This window comes from Eublepharis macularius, chromosome 11, assembly GCF_028583425.1.
Source record: "Eublepharis macularius isolate TG4126 chromosome 11, MPM_Emac_v1.0, whole genome shotgun sequence".
Classification (NCBI taxonomy): Eukaryota; Metazoa; Chordata; class Lepidosauria; order Squamata; family Eublepharidae; genus Eublepharis; species Eublepharis macularius.
The window spans coordinates 64,532,426-64,545,512 of record NC_072800.1 but is presented as its reverse complement, the minus strand read 5'-3'; the positions used below and the strand labels follow the sequence as shown (position 1 = coordinate 64,545,512).

Here is a 13,087-nt window from a genome sequence, read left to right as displayed (position 1 = left end):
TATGGAAAAAACAAAGGCGTGTTTGGGGAGGTGGAGGAATACAGACAATCATGCTGCCCCCGTACTTTGGTGATAGTGATTGGAGGCGTTTAATGCAGGAACAGACACACACGCCCCATTTTGCAGCAGAAACCTGAGCATTAAAAGGAAGGACTTGCTTCATTGAGGGAATAAAACCGCAAAGCACAAGGAAACATGGCAGCAACAAGTCAACAGCAGGATGCGAAGGTAATCATTTATTGGCACTACCATCACTTAAAAAAAGAAAAAAGCGAACATAAAGCAGGATTTTTTAAATGTCACGTTAATAGTTGGAGCATTCTGCTGCTTGGATGCCGGACTGCCACCGCACCACTACTCCCGCTTTGCCAGTTTCCTGGCACTTGCTTTCCATTGTTGTTTGCAGCTAATGTACTTGGTGGATCAATGCTTTAGATGGGGGATTGTGGTCTATGTGATTTTGGTGCTGGTACGTGTGAAAACAACTGTCTCAAAGAACCTTGAAGGCCTCATTGTAAAGAACGAGTCCAAAACTTATGCTAACAAAAAAGCCAAACAGATTACAGCCAAACTTGTAATACTTTCCTGCCAAATAACAGCGGTTAGTTTAAAATCCCTGCATTCAAAACAGAAATGAAAATTTCTCAGTACACACCTTTATTACTTTAGATAACGGGGGGGGGGGGGGGCTTTTGAAAGTAGCCCCTAAGAACATCAGCTGTAAGTTTTTTTCAGAGGTTCCCAAGAATTCAGGATAATTAAAAAGTTTAATATTGCCAAACATCTTAACTTTCAATATAATCACTGAATACTTGCTTTGACTTAGGAAAGCTTATTCCCTGGAAAATTTCATTAAACTTTCAAGATGCTACTGGACTCAGATTTTGTTCTAGAAACACAGTACTTTTTTCAGTTTGACACAAAGGCTGCTTTCAGACATGCTGGATAATGCACTTTAGTAATCACTTGCAACTGGATTTTCCTGTGTATGATGCAAACAATTGCTAAAGTCCACTGAAAGTGCATCATCCAACATTTGTGAAAACAGCCTTAGTTAATGTAAAATGTTACACAGTGCATTACTTACAGAATTATGAGTTTTACTGATAACTGAAGACCACTATAGTATTAGCAGAGCGACAACTCTGTCAAACTCCAAACTGTCTAAGCTGAACTTTGTATTTCTCTGTCAGCTTCTCAGTCTGACCATCTGGGGTTGTAGCTTGTCTTGTCCTTCCATCAGCCTAGTCACAGCAGTTGCCTAGCAAATCCTGCAGCATATTCCATGGTGATCTGGCACTCTGCATAGGCGGCAGCTTCTTAGAGGTGAAGTCAGCCTCACCCTGCCTACCTCTGTTTGGTGGCTACGTTTACATAGCACTACAGGGGAACAAAGAGAACCTGCAAAGAGCTTTTGTTGATGCAGGTATCCAGGGCGCTTCTCCAGAAATCAGAGATGTTTTGATGTTCTCTCACTGCTCAAACGTTCTCTGAAATCTGATAAGCATAATGGTTTAAATACAAATGAAAAAGTAATTCCTTTGGGAAAAGGGTAATGCATTTTTTTTTATCCAACATGTGGACCTGATGCAAGCGTGCTAGTGGGCAAGATATACTTTTTGTTATTTTTTTGACCGTTCAGCACGGCTAAAATTAAGCTAATCAGATCAGTATATCAGAATTACAAGATCAAGTCTCTCAACCATAACTATTTCAAGATTATTATAGAATTGGCTGGCATCATTCCTGTACCTCAGAAACGTTTGCAATAGGGAACCCTCCTATCAACAAGCAGGACTCGCTGCCCTGCCTCTGCCATCCCAAGCAAGAGGATGGGCGTTTGCAGGCAGGAATATGTTTCTATTACAGCCAATCAACACAGAACTGACTATATGTTATAGATAACAAAAGAAAATGCAACTTTTACCCTGTGTTCATTAACGCAGAGAAATGCTCCTTATAATCACGTAGAAAGCTATTATACATTACAGTTCTCAATATACACAGTCATGAATTCACATTTTTAGCACATGCACTGAAGCATACACTGAATATTCCAGCATAACTGTTATGTTAAATGGGGAAGTTATATTAAGATTAGGATGTGGAATGGCATGGGATAGTGGTACAAAATTAGTTTGTTTATGGTATGTAGAATATGGGAAACCTCTCTCTCTTGAGGAATCAAGTTATCCATTCAAGGTATTCCCACGGTTCTCAATGAGATTGCAGCCTTCCTTCTATAACATTTAAGTCAGAATACAAAAATAAGTGGTGGCTTAACCTTATCAGTGTAAGAAGATCAGCGCTCAAAAATGTTGCATGGAATAATTAGCATGATCAACTATTAATTTACTATTTCTTGTTCCTTAAAGCAAAAATTGATTTTCAAAAAGATACTGTGTTTGGGAAGCCACACTGGGATTGTTGGGAGGTTTCAGTTCTATCTGAACTAATGCAAGTTTCTCTACCACTTTATGCAGTATTGCCATACATCTACATGCCAAAGGCACAAAATAACAGAAGGTATAAACAGTTCTTTGTACAAGAGATGATACAAAACTGAGCAATAATATTGTTACTTGATACACAAAGTGAATTACACCAATCAAGTGAAAAACCAATCAAATAAAACCAAGATTTATTTCAGTGTTCTTTCATTTGTTAGTTATCAAAACTATAAAGGCATATAAATCAATATTAATAAAATATGCAATACCATTCAGTTACACAGCCATGATTTTTTTTTTTTGGTGCAAAGCGAAAACCAAAGTGGAATGGTGATCACGCTTGGTCTCTTCCTTCATTACAAATTAGATGCTCATAACACACTGAATGAACTGCAAAAAAAAACCAGAACAAAACAAGGTGCATGTTAAATCCTGTGTAGTATACACATCTTCCGCTACTGCTGAAATGTTTTCATTAGAACCAGCTGATGGTGCAGGTATAATGGCTTTTGAATACAAGGGCTTTCAAACTATTCCTGAAGTTCTGAGGGTCTGTGAAGGGTAGCTTAATGCTAACAGATAACCTTCTGTGAGAAGTTTCTCTACTGATCTTCCCCTATACAAAGAGAACATTGGGTATGCTAAGAGTATCAGGGGGGCATAGCTGGCATAGCTCCTAAATAGCTCCTAAATCTGGCAATTGCTGCTCCATGTGAATCGAGGGCATACCCTAGAAAATGTCCAGAATCTTCTACAATATCTTATCCTGGAAGTACAGGGGAGCTCCAACAACGAAGCACCATCGTGCCAGAGACAAGTATTGGGAAAGGTAACAGACAGTTGAGTTACGCCTCTGTGTGGGAAGATAACAGGTACTTTAATTAGGTTTAAACTAAAGCATTGGTTCCCAAACTTTTTGATATGGAGATCCACAAGTCCAAATTTATGTTGTATAGCGGCCTGTCCAGGGCTGGGCCAAGAGACTGAGCAAGTGCTGATTGGGGGGGGGGGGGGGCACCAAGTTGAGAAGATCTGGGAAGATGGCAGGTAGTGGCAAAGAGGTGGATGGCAAGTGGCTCAGTGCAACACATATCACACAGCAAGTAGAGGCAGCTGAGGCAAAGTTTGGGGGGCTGAGCAAGAGTTTGGGATGCTGAAGGAGCAGCGGCAAGACAGAGCTTTTGCTTATTCTCCCCTCCTCTTGTTTTTCCACGTGCTGAGCAGCTCCCACCTACTCTCCAGGAGTTTCACAGAAAACACGTATACGCTTGGTCAAGGTGATACGGACAAGGTTCTCCAAGGCTGAGAAGTCTGAGCACTTCCTAGGCTTGCCTACACACAGCAACTTGCTTATTCTTATGCTTCTTTGAAAGCGCTCAGTTTTGTCAATGTAATGACGTTAACTGAGAAGTCTTAGCCCTATAATTATTTTTCAACAAGCAGGCTTACAGACTAGAACTGCTGCTCTATTTCCTGGAAAAGGGCAGGATACAAACTACAGCAAAAATTCAAGCCTTGAGTTCTCAGCTTAGCATAAAATAAATGGCTGTTAATTTGTACAGAGACCTGTTTTAGTTAGCAGCTCTCCTAACCAAGCCAAATTCAGATTAACTTACGTCATCATACTGGAAGTTCACCATCCCCTGCTGGGCTGCATCCCTTCTCCGAAAGCTATCTGCAAAAACATATACAACGAATCATGCATTGAGAGAGAAACCAGTTTATATAAATTACTACCTGTAAAAATAGGAGGGATGCATGCTAACATATAAGATGTCCTGATGTGTTATTAAAACACTTGCTTAAAGCATTGTTAAAATGTCTTGTTCACCACCTTTTTCTAGTGGCAAGGTTTTTCCCTTGTCTGATTTATCTAATGGATTTTCTTTCCTTAGAAACAAGTAGAACAACTTGATGGTTTTAAAATTGTTGCTTCTCATAGGAGACTACAGTGTGGTCTTCTGAGCAGAAGCCATTGAGAACACGACTACTACAGTTTTTAAGTGCATGGACAGAACAAAAGGCAGAATTTAGGTAAGTAATTATGATCAAGCACACCAGAACAAGGAGAAATAAGACTGGGAACCAACAAATGTTTAGCCATGAGAGGCAGTATCGAAGTTAACATTAATCACAGCATTTGTAGTGGACAGTGCCATTATGTCTTAGCTGACTTCTGTGGATATTTTCATGAGGTCTCTTCCGATTGCCTGCCTCTGCAACCCTGGTCTTCGTTGGAGGTCTCCCATCCAATCACTAACCAATGCCAACCCTGCTTAGCTACCAAGATCTGACAAGATCAGTCTTGCCTGTGTTATCCAGGTCAGGGAAATCTTAGCATTTAACCTAAGTTTAACCTAACCCCTCTTAGCACCATGTTACAATTCTCAGAATTCCTCAATCCAGTAACCACAGTCAAAACATCCCTCAAAGAAGTCAGCTTTTATAAGCTTTCTTGAAAGCTAAAAGGGTAGGGGCTGTTCCTGAATAGAGATATCTACTGAGTGGTCAGTTTGACACAGGTCAGATAGACTAACCACGATGAAGGGATAGCCAGGAGAGATTGCTGGACCAATATGAATATGCAGCAAATTCACTGTGAGTTGACAGCACTGTGAATGGTGCAATCCATTTAGTTTAACACGCTTTTGAAATCCATTTTGTGAACTAATCACATGATGTTGCAAATACACAAATCCACTGATAAAGAGTGTAGGTTAATGCACACACACAAGATGGTGGGTTAACAGGCCTAAGGACATGTGGTGGTATGGTGGGAGTTCTTGCATTGAAATGCCAATATCAAGCCCTTTGCACTGTATCTTTATTTTATCGTTTATGTGTTTTTGTGCTCTCTCGCTCTCTCTAGTACACAGATGACCTGAATAGGAAGCAGCTAACAACTCAGCTTCACCTTTATGAGCAGCTACTCATATGAACTCCTATATGCTATTACTGATATACACTAATTAGTCTAAGGAAATGAATGATTATAACAGACCCATTATTTCTAATAATAAATCAGTGAACTAAAACATACCAGTGAGAGCTCTGAGTTTAACACAGCAGGCAATGTAGTCATCAAATGTAATCTTTCCATGAGAACTGTATCGTTTTGTTATTGCATTAATTGCCTGTGGGCTCAACCTAAATCCTAAATGGAAAAAAGAGTGGATAGAAAACAAGGTGTGAAGGAATTTAATACAGTCATCCTGCTGAATGTTTCTCAGTGTGCTTTACCTTAGTTACTAGTAGGGCGCAGTCCACCAAGAATAGCACAAAAGTGCCATTCAGGTCAAATGGAGTTTTGTGCATTTGCTTGGTGGCTAGTCCAGAGGTGACTCTGAGCTCCCTCTCCCATAGTACTAGCACTCAGGAACACAATGCAGTTGATGGATAACAGACTCCAGACACATAAAAAGAAATACTTCTTTACTCAGCAATTAAATAACTGTGGAATTCACTGCCTCAGGATGTGGTGATGGCCACAAGCATGGGTGGCTTTAATGAAGAGCTAGACAGATTCAGGGAAGTGATGTCCATCAGTGGCTCACAGCCATGGTAACTAAAGGGAACCTTCACATTCAGAGGCAGGAAACCACTCAATGCCAGTACTAGGAGGCTGCATCAGGGGAGGGTCTTGGTAAGGCAATACTATATAACAGAACTCACAGTTAAAGATGTATTAAGAGGAAATATATGATGTGGAGAACTAGAATATCAATAAAAGCAAGCATAAGGATAACTGTCTCACTTTCTATATGCTTATTCTTTCTCTTCTTTTCTGCTGTGTGAAACTGGTTGCTAGACTAAATGGATCACAGGTCCGAGCCAGCAGGGCTCTTCTTATGGTCTTGGCTTACCCATAGACGCCAAAGCTTTCTGCATCTCCTGAGAATCCACTGTGCCACTGTGATCTGCATCCACACTCATAAAATGCTGTCTCCAACCACTCAGCACAGCCCAGAGCTCTTTGAACTCATTAAAGCCCAGTGTGCCAGACATATCTCTCTGAGCTGTGACTAAGGAGCATGCCATTTAGTAGCAGAACAAATGCAAAATAAATATTATTTAAAGCAATGAGGTCAGCTGCAAGAACACAAGAAAAGTCAACTGCAGCTTCTCCACTGGTCTCTGGGAATGCTAGTTCTATATGCAACCAGGCTGCCATACCAGGACTAGTCGTTTTAGTCAAAACTCTAATCAATGTTTGATGGATCATTCTTGTGCTACGCTAAATGGAGAGCTCATCAATTCTTTAAAAATGTCTAGGGAACAGATCTTGACATATTTTGACACAACTTATCTGCTGTGTTGTAAATAGATCTTTACACATTTTATTTACAACACAGAAGATAAGTTGGTTGAATCAATCAATCAATCAAGCTTACTAAAAAAAACCCATGAAGATATCTATATTTCTCTGGATACTCTTCTCAGAGCCACTAAATGTGTTCAGACTGCATACTCAGGGGAAAAACTTTTGTATAAAATGTAGAAAAGGTGTCACAATGCCCACCAAAAACTTATCTAGCTATTTTGAAATACATTTTTTTAAAAAAAAGCATTGCAAGTCATTTCAGCCATCCCAACCTCTACAATCTCAAAGCAAAATAAATAAATAAATAAATTGCAAGTCAGATAACTCAAAGGATACATCAAGCATGGAGATCATAAGCCTGCAGGTCTCTAAGTTGAAAGCTGGGGGCAAAAAGAGAAGATACATTAGTCAACAGCAACATCTCTGCTCTCAGCCAATATACATTATTTTCCAGTATGCTCTCATTCTGCCCCCCTCTAATTCCTGAAAAAAGTAGTTTGGGAGGCGTGGATTTAAACAGTACATTGATTCATGACTCAAAATGTCAACATGGCCAAGCTTATTAGTTCCTCAGGATTTACTTAATTTCAGACATTTCCACATGTTACAAGAAGTGAAAAGGTGCAGAGGATTGTGTTACGTGTTTAAATTGTCATCTAGATAATGAAGTCTCGTAACAGTTTTACCATATTAAAGATTTAAATGTTTAAACCTGCTAAACTTACGTTTATATGCTCCTGAAAGGCCTGATTGGCTCAGACATCTTTGAAGCTCATCGGCATCTATTTGCCCATCCTTTGGAAAATAGAAAAAAAAAATCCACTCCAACTTTACTTGCTTTATGCCTAAATTATTTATTAATCAATTTAAAACATTCATATGCTGTCCAATTAGGGCCTTTAAGGTGGCGAACAATTAAAGGAGATTAAAAATCTGTTTTTTAAAACAGTACAAGACAATTAACAAGGGAAGAGGAGGTTCGGTATTCCCTTGTTAAAGAACCAATAGGTTTCTCTTGAGACTCACGACCAGGCCACAGACAAAAATTGACAGATTAAATCCAGACGAAACTGGCAATTTCCCCCTTCCCACTACACAGTTCAGGTTGTGAACTACACAACCTTCAGGTTGTGCCTCAGGGTCCCCCATTCTCCAGGAGCAGCATTTCTGAAAAGATCAGTTGGTTTTAATGGGAGTGGGGACCTAGGAAATTTCTGTTCTGATGAAGGACAAATTAGTTGGTATCCAAACCAAGGCTTAGGAGTTCTCCACTGCTGCCCGTTTTATTATAGTGACCAGTAATCTCAGTCCAAACATCTGCATGAAGCTGCTGAGAGTGTGGAACCAAGGGAATGAAATCCTAGGGCCTCCAGTCTGCCTGAAGTCATGGAGTCAAGCATGTGATTTGTTTTCAGATGCCTTTTGGGTTGGAACTGGAAGTGGAAGCAAACCCGAGGGAATCTCTGGTCGCCTGGGATGGCTCTTAGAGAGTCCTGCCTTAGCAAGGGAAGGGCTACCAACATTCAGCCTGTTCATGAAGAAAAATCCATTCTCTATTTTATTTATTTTAGTACACACATACTAAAGTGTGTAAAAGACTTGTTAAAAGATATAAAACTAAATACTTTAAAATACCACAAGTACAAATGTCATGTACAATTGTAAGTCCAGTTTTCATGTAGAGCCCTGTCGGCAGCGTTCGATACAGTCGATTACGATCTTCTGACTCACCGCCTCGCCAATGTGGGGATACGAAGGACTGCCTTACAGTGGCTTCTCTCTTTTCTCCATGGTTGGGGACAGAGGATGGCGCTTGGGGAGAAATTGTCATCCCGCCACCCTTTGGTGTGCTGTGTCCCGCAGAGAGCAACTCTCTCCATTATTGTTTAACATCTATATGCGCCCCCTTGCCCAGTTGGTGCAAAGTTTCGGACTTGGGTGTCATCAATATGCAGATGACATCCAATTGTATCTGATAATGGATGGCCGGCTCGACTCAGCCCCAGATGTCCTGGAACATGCTTTTGCAGCTGTGACTGGCTGGTTGAAGCAGAGTCGGCTGAAACTGAACCTGACGAAGACGGAGGTCCTGTACTTGAGCCACGGGGGATTAGGTTCAGGACTCCAGCTCCTGGCCCTCGATGGGGCACCATTAGTGCCAGTTCCGAGGGTTGAGAGCCTGGGGGTGATCTTGAATGCCTCCCTGAAAACGGAGGCACAGGTCACAGCGGATGTCAGGTCCTTTTTTCCAGCTGCGGCAGACCAGGCAACTTGTCCCTTACCTGTCAACCCGTGACTTAACTACAGTGATCCAAGCAACGGTCATCTCTAGGCTAGATTACTGTAACTCGCTCTATGCGGGGCTGCCCTTGAGCCTGACCTGGAGATTACAGCTGGTTCAAAATGCAATGGTGCGTGTTATTACGAGAGTGCCAAATAAGGCACATATAACACCGTTTTTACGCGAGCTGCTTTGGTTGCCAGTGGAGTACCAGATCAGATTCAAGGTTCTGGTATTGACCTATAAGGCCCTGTGCAGATTGGGACCAGCATATCTACGGGACCATCTCTCCCCATATATTCCCTGGAGAACACTCCGATCAGGGGACAAACAGCTGTTGGTGGTCCCTGGCCCCAAGGAGACCCGCCTAGCCTTGACTAGAGCCAGGGCCTTTTCAGTCCTGGCTCCCACCTGGTGGAACGCTCTGTCTGTTGAAATCAGGGCCTGGCAGGACCTACTATCTTTTTGCCAGGCCTGCAAGACAGAGTTGTTCTGCCAGGCATACGACTGAGGCTAGGCTTCTGCCGGCCTGAAAAAATGGTGTGTATAAATCTTAACCCTCCCTGTGAAGGCTGTCCACCATCCAGTTTTAAATGTGTTGTTTTTAGTGTACATGAATTTTTTAATTGTATTTTTAATATGTTGTTATCCGCCCTGAGCCCGCTCGCGGGGAGGGTGGAATACAAATCTGAAATAAAATAAATAAATATTTGAGATGTGTTATAACTGCTCAACAGACTTTTTAAAAAAGCATTAAGGATATGCACATTGCTTACACTGCAACATACAGGATATCTAGAATAATGATGAAGTTAGGAATGGAATATCATGCAATTAGATCAGCAATAAAAGAGGAACTTGTAAGGACGTTTCAAATTAAATAAAGAACACACCTGCCCAGCCACTGCAGCAAAATAACCATATAAGGGATCCTGAGCTTGACCAGGAAAAGCTGGTCCTCCTGGAGCACTCCCATACTAGTGAGAAGAACAAATAAGGAATTAAACTAAAGTCAGTACTTTTGTGACACTTAAGGTATGTCATGCTTCCCCTTAACCCCTTCAACAAAGCTTGTTTTGAAGGCTATTCCATAGCAACTGCGGTTACAACATGCTAACTAGCAACTCTGTGAGCAGTTTTGGAACTAGGCCTGGCAAGTAATTCTTCTAACCTCTAAAATGTTAAAAGTACAAGGAGATTTGGCATTTATTTTATTTAGGAGTAAGCAGGGACATGCATGGGGTCTCTCACGACTTGCCACAGGTGATGAGAGTTCTGTGAGGAGAGAAAAAGGCAAAAAGCCCCACAATGGACATGGTAGCGGTTGCTGCTTTCTATTCCACTTCTACTTTCTCTCATGTCACACAAATAATCTGCCTTGTCCTCATTCCACAGCAGAGACTCAGCATAACTAGCAACCTAAAGCCTTTGTTTATTGCTGCCCATGAGCCTTTGTTTAGAGACAACTGCAGGCCCAGAACTTTCCAAAAGCAAGGGCAAGTAGTTGCTTGGCAGAACAGCGTATTCATATGATGAAAAGGAACTGACTTTGTTTCTGGCAGGGGAGGGGGTGAGTGCTGATAAGCAGATCTCCCGTGTTAAGACAGCGTTCCTAGAGGAACACACAAGATCTCTCAGGCAGGCCCAGGAGGTTGCTGGCAAGCATCCCTACATGTGCACCATCACATAATGGCTGCCATAGAGGCTGGGGCCTATCATAAAATGCTGGGAGGCTGCAAGCCAAGCAGCCTCCCCAGTGATGGCTGCTGCTGTTTCTGAGTGGGTGCTCCCCAAAGAGACAAAGGCAGACGCCTCCTGCTTCAAAGAGGTGGAAGGAAGCCACGCCTGCCTTGGGGGAAGGGATTCAGTTTTTAATGAAGGGGGAGGAATTAGCTTTCCTGTGCCATCACAGGGAGAGGCTTCTATGCCCAGAAACAGAAGGCAGGCTGTGGCTATTGCCAACCTAGGTTGTAACACACCTGCCTAGCATGGGCTTTGTGGGCAGGGAGCAGCCTGGAATTCCCCCACCTTCCACTCAAGATCTTTTGGATTTTATCTCCATGGCTCAAGAAGACATTGGCAGCCATGGCCTTGCTAGGGAATCTCTGGAGTAGAATGTACATTTAGACAGACACAAAAAACTTTACAGAGGTTCCTGCCTACACAGAGATGAGCTATAAACAGCAGGGAAGCAAGTACAGCCTTCTTCAGTTTTTTTTAAAAAATACTTTATGGATTTTTTCCAAACTGATAGAAAACAAGGCTATAGCCTCCTGAGAGTTGAGAAGGCAGGCTGAATGCTGTGTTCTCAGTGTTCCTATGCGCAAAACAAAACACCCAGGCCAGATGCGCACATACATCACAGACCTAAGTCATTCAAACAGCTAATCTTTTATCATCGTGGTCTCCCAAAACTGTTGCCCCTCCTTAAATGGCAAGTAAGCAGGTCCCACAAATGAGAGTGCAAAGTTGTTCTGTTGCATGCCAGTATCAAGCCACAGCCAGAGCAGTTCAGGATGGCTCAGTTCACATATGCAAGAAAGTGCAATAAGTGAACTCTAAGGTGGTGGATGGACTTTGCCACTTCAGGCTGCATATTTTGGAATGTTCCTCTGAGTTAAAAATTCCCTGCAAATAGAAAACTGATACACTAAGAACCGGTGTGTATGTGTGTTGGTGTCTCTCTCTCTAGAGCATCTCATTGCTACAGGTATTTGTAAAATTTGCACAGAAAATTACAACCAGCGTTGGCCTGCAGTTCAAGAGCAAGATTCGGGTCCAGTAGCACCTGAAAGACCAACTAGGTTTCCGTGTAAGTCCTTTCCAGAGTCAGAGCTCTTTTCATTAGATGCAAGTAAGAATGGAGAGCCCTGAGTCTTATATCCCCGTCTGAAAATGGGAGGGGTGTATAAGGGATAGAAGGGCCACACTCTTCCCTGTATCTGAAGAAGAGAGCTTTGACTCTCCAAAGTTCATACCTTGGAAATCTAGTTGATGTCTACGGTGCTCCCGGACCCGAATCTCGCTCCTTTGCCAAGGGATTCTTGTCCCCCCACCCTTGCAAAACGCAGTAACATGAGAAGGCGCGTCAAGACCGTTGCAAGGAACACAAGCGGACAAACAAGGCGCCGCCCTTCCGCCTAACTGTTCAGCCCAAATTCTTCTCTCTCCCCCATCTGCACAGCCCAGCATCGTCGCCGAAGCGAATCGGAACGTCCGCCTCCTTAGTCAGGCATTAGGACCCTCGGATTGCGAGCAGGGAAAGCGAGCACCAAGGAGGCGGGCTGGAGCCGCGCCGAGCGCTCCAGGGCCGCCCCGGCTGCCCGCAGTGCACTTCCACCTGCCGCAGGCTTGCTCACCGCGCCCTGATAGTAGCCGCCTCCGGCGCCAGGATGGCCAGGATACGCCATGATGCTCTCCGGCCTCAGCAGCGCCGCAACCCCGGCCCGACCTCACCGGCTGCAGCACCGCCCGGAGGAAATCCGGGTTAGTCCATTCTCACGGAACGGAAGGGGGAGACCGAGCGCTCCTCGCGCTCTTCCTTCCCGCTGGACTGCCGAGGAATTGCGTTGCAACCCTACCCGTCACCTTTGCGAGCGCAATGGTACAAGCTGGAGCAACTCTGGGTGAAACCGAAACGAAGCTGTCTGCGCGAGCGCGAAGCGTCGCGCGCTGAGGGCTCGGAAGAACGTGAAGGGGCGGGGATGGGACTGCGAAAGGGGCGGCCGCTGGACGGGAGAGACGGGTGGCTCGCTGTGCTCGAAGCCCGGGCGGAGGAGTACGTGGAAACTTGGTGCGCTTGATCTGCAGCGTGGAAGGAAGGAAGAAAGAAATGCCGTTTTCTTTCTAGCTCTTAGGTGGCTACACTCCATCAGAGTAGTAAACACTGCCTAAGTCTAACAGCGAGCCTAGGGAAGCTAAACAGTGGCGTGCTTTTTACATTTTATTTATTTACATTATTTATAATCCGCCTTTCACACTGAGACTCAAGGTGGATTACACAATGTGAGTTAATACAGAGAGTTTGAAGAAACA

The 13,087-nt window shown here is 43.4% G+C and overlaps 1 protein-coding gene across 2 annotated transcripts; it reads right to left on the bottom strand.

Moving 5' to 3' along the window:
* Positions 1 to 209: 209 nt before the first annotated feature.
* On the bottom strand, positions 210 to 12,695 carry SRI (sorcin). Of its 2 annotated transcripts, XM_054991143.1 has the most exons (8): positions 12,412 to 12,695; positions 9,946 to 10,029; positions 7,497 to 7,566; positions 7,108 to 7,151; positions 6,314 to 6,461; positions 5,491 to 5,604; positions 4,067 to 4,125; positions 210 to 2,840 (listed from the first exon to the last, which is right to left on the bottom strand). In XM_054991143.1, the coding sequence occupies exons 1-8, from the start codon at positions 12,460 to 12,462 to the stop codon at positions 2,814 to 2,816; spliced, it is 597 nt and encodes a 198-aa protein (XP_054847118.1). In that variant the 5' UTR covers positions 12,463 to 12,695; the 3' UTR covers positions 210 to 2,813. The 2 variants fall into 2 exon arrangements, with proteins under 2 accessions (XP_054847118.1, XP_054847119.1); XM_054991144.1 differs by lacking the exon at positions 9,946 to 10,029.
* Positions 12,696 to 13,087: the final 392 nt, after the last annotated feature.

Excerpts from the sequence above, each read along its gene's own strand:
- SRI (XM_054991143.1), bottom strand. The coding sequence starts at position 12,462 with ATGGCGTATCCTGGCCATCCTGGCGCCGGAGGCGGCTACTATCAGGGC. Across the intron at positions 7,152-7,496 it reads CCTTTCAGGAGCATATAAAC|CTTTCAACTTAGAGACCTGC; the intron begins GTAAGTTTAGCA and ends TTTTGCCCCCAG. Across the intron at positions 2,841-4,066 it reads TGAACTTCCAGTATGATGAC|TTCATTCAGTGTGTTATGAG; the intron begins GTAAGTTAATCT and ends TTTTTTTTGCAG.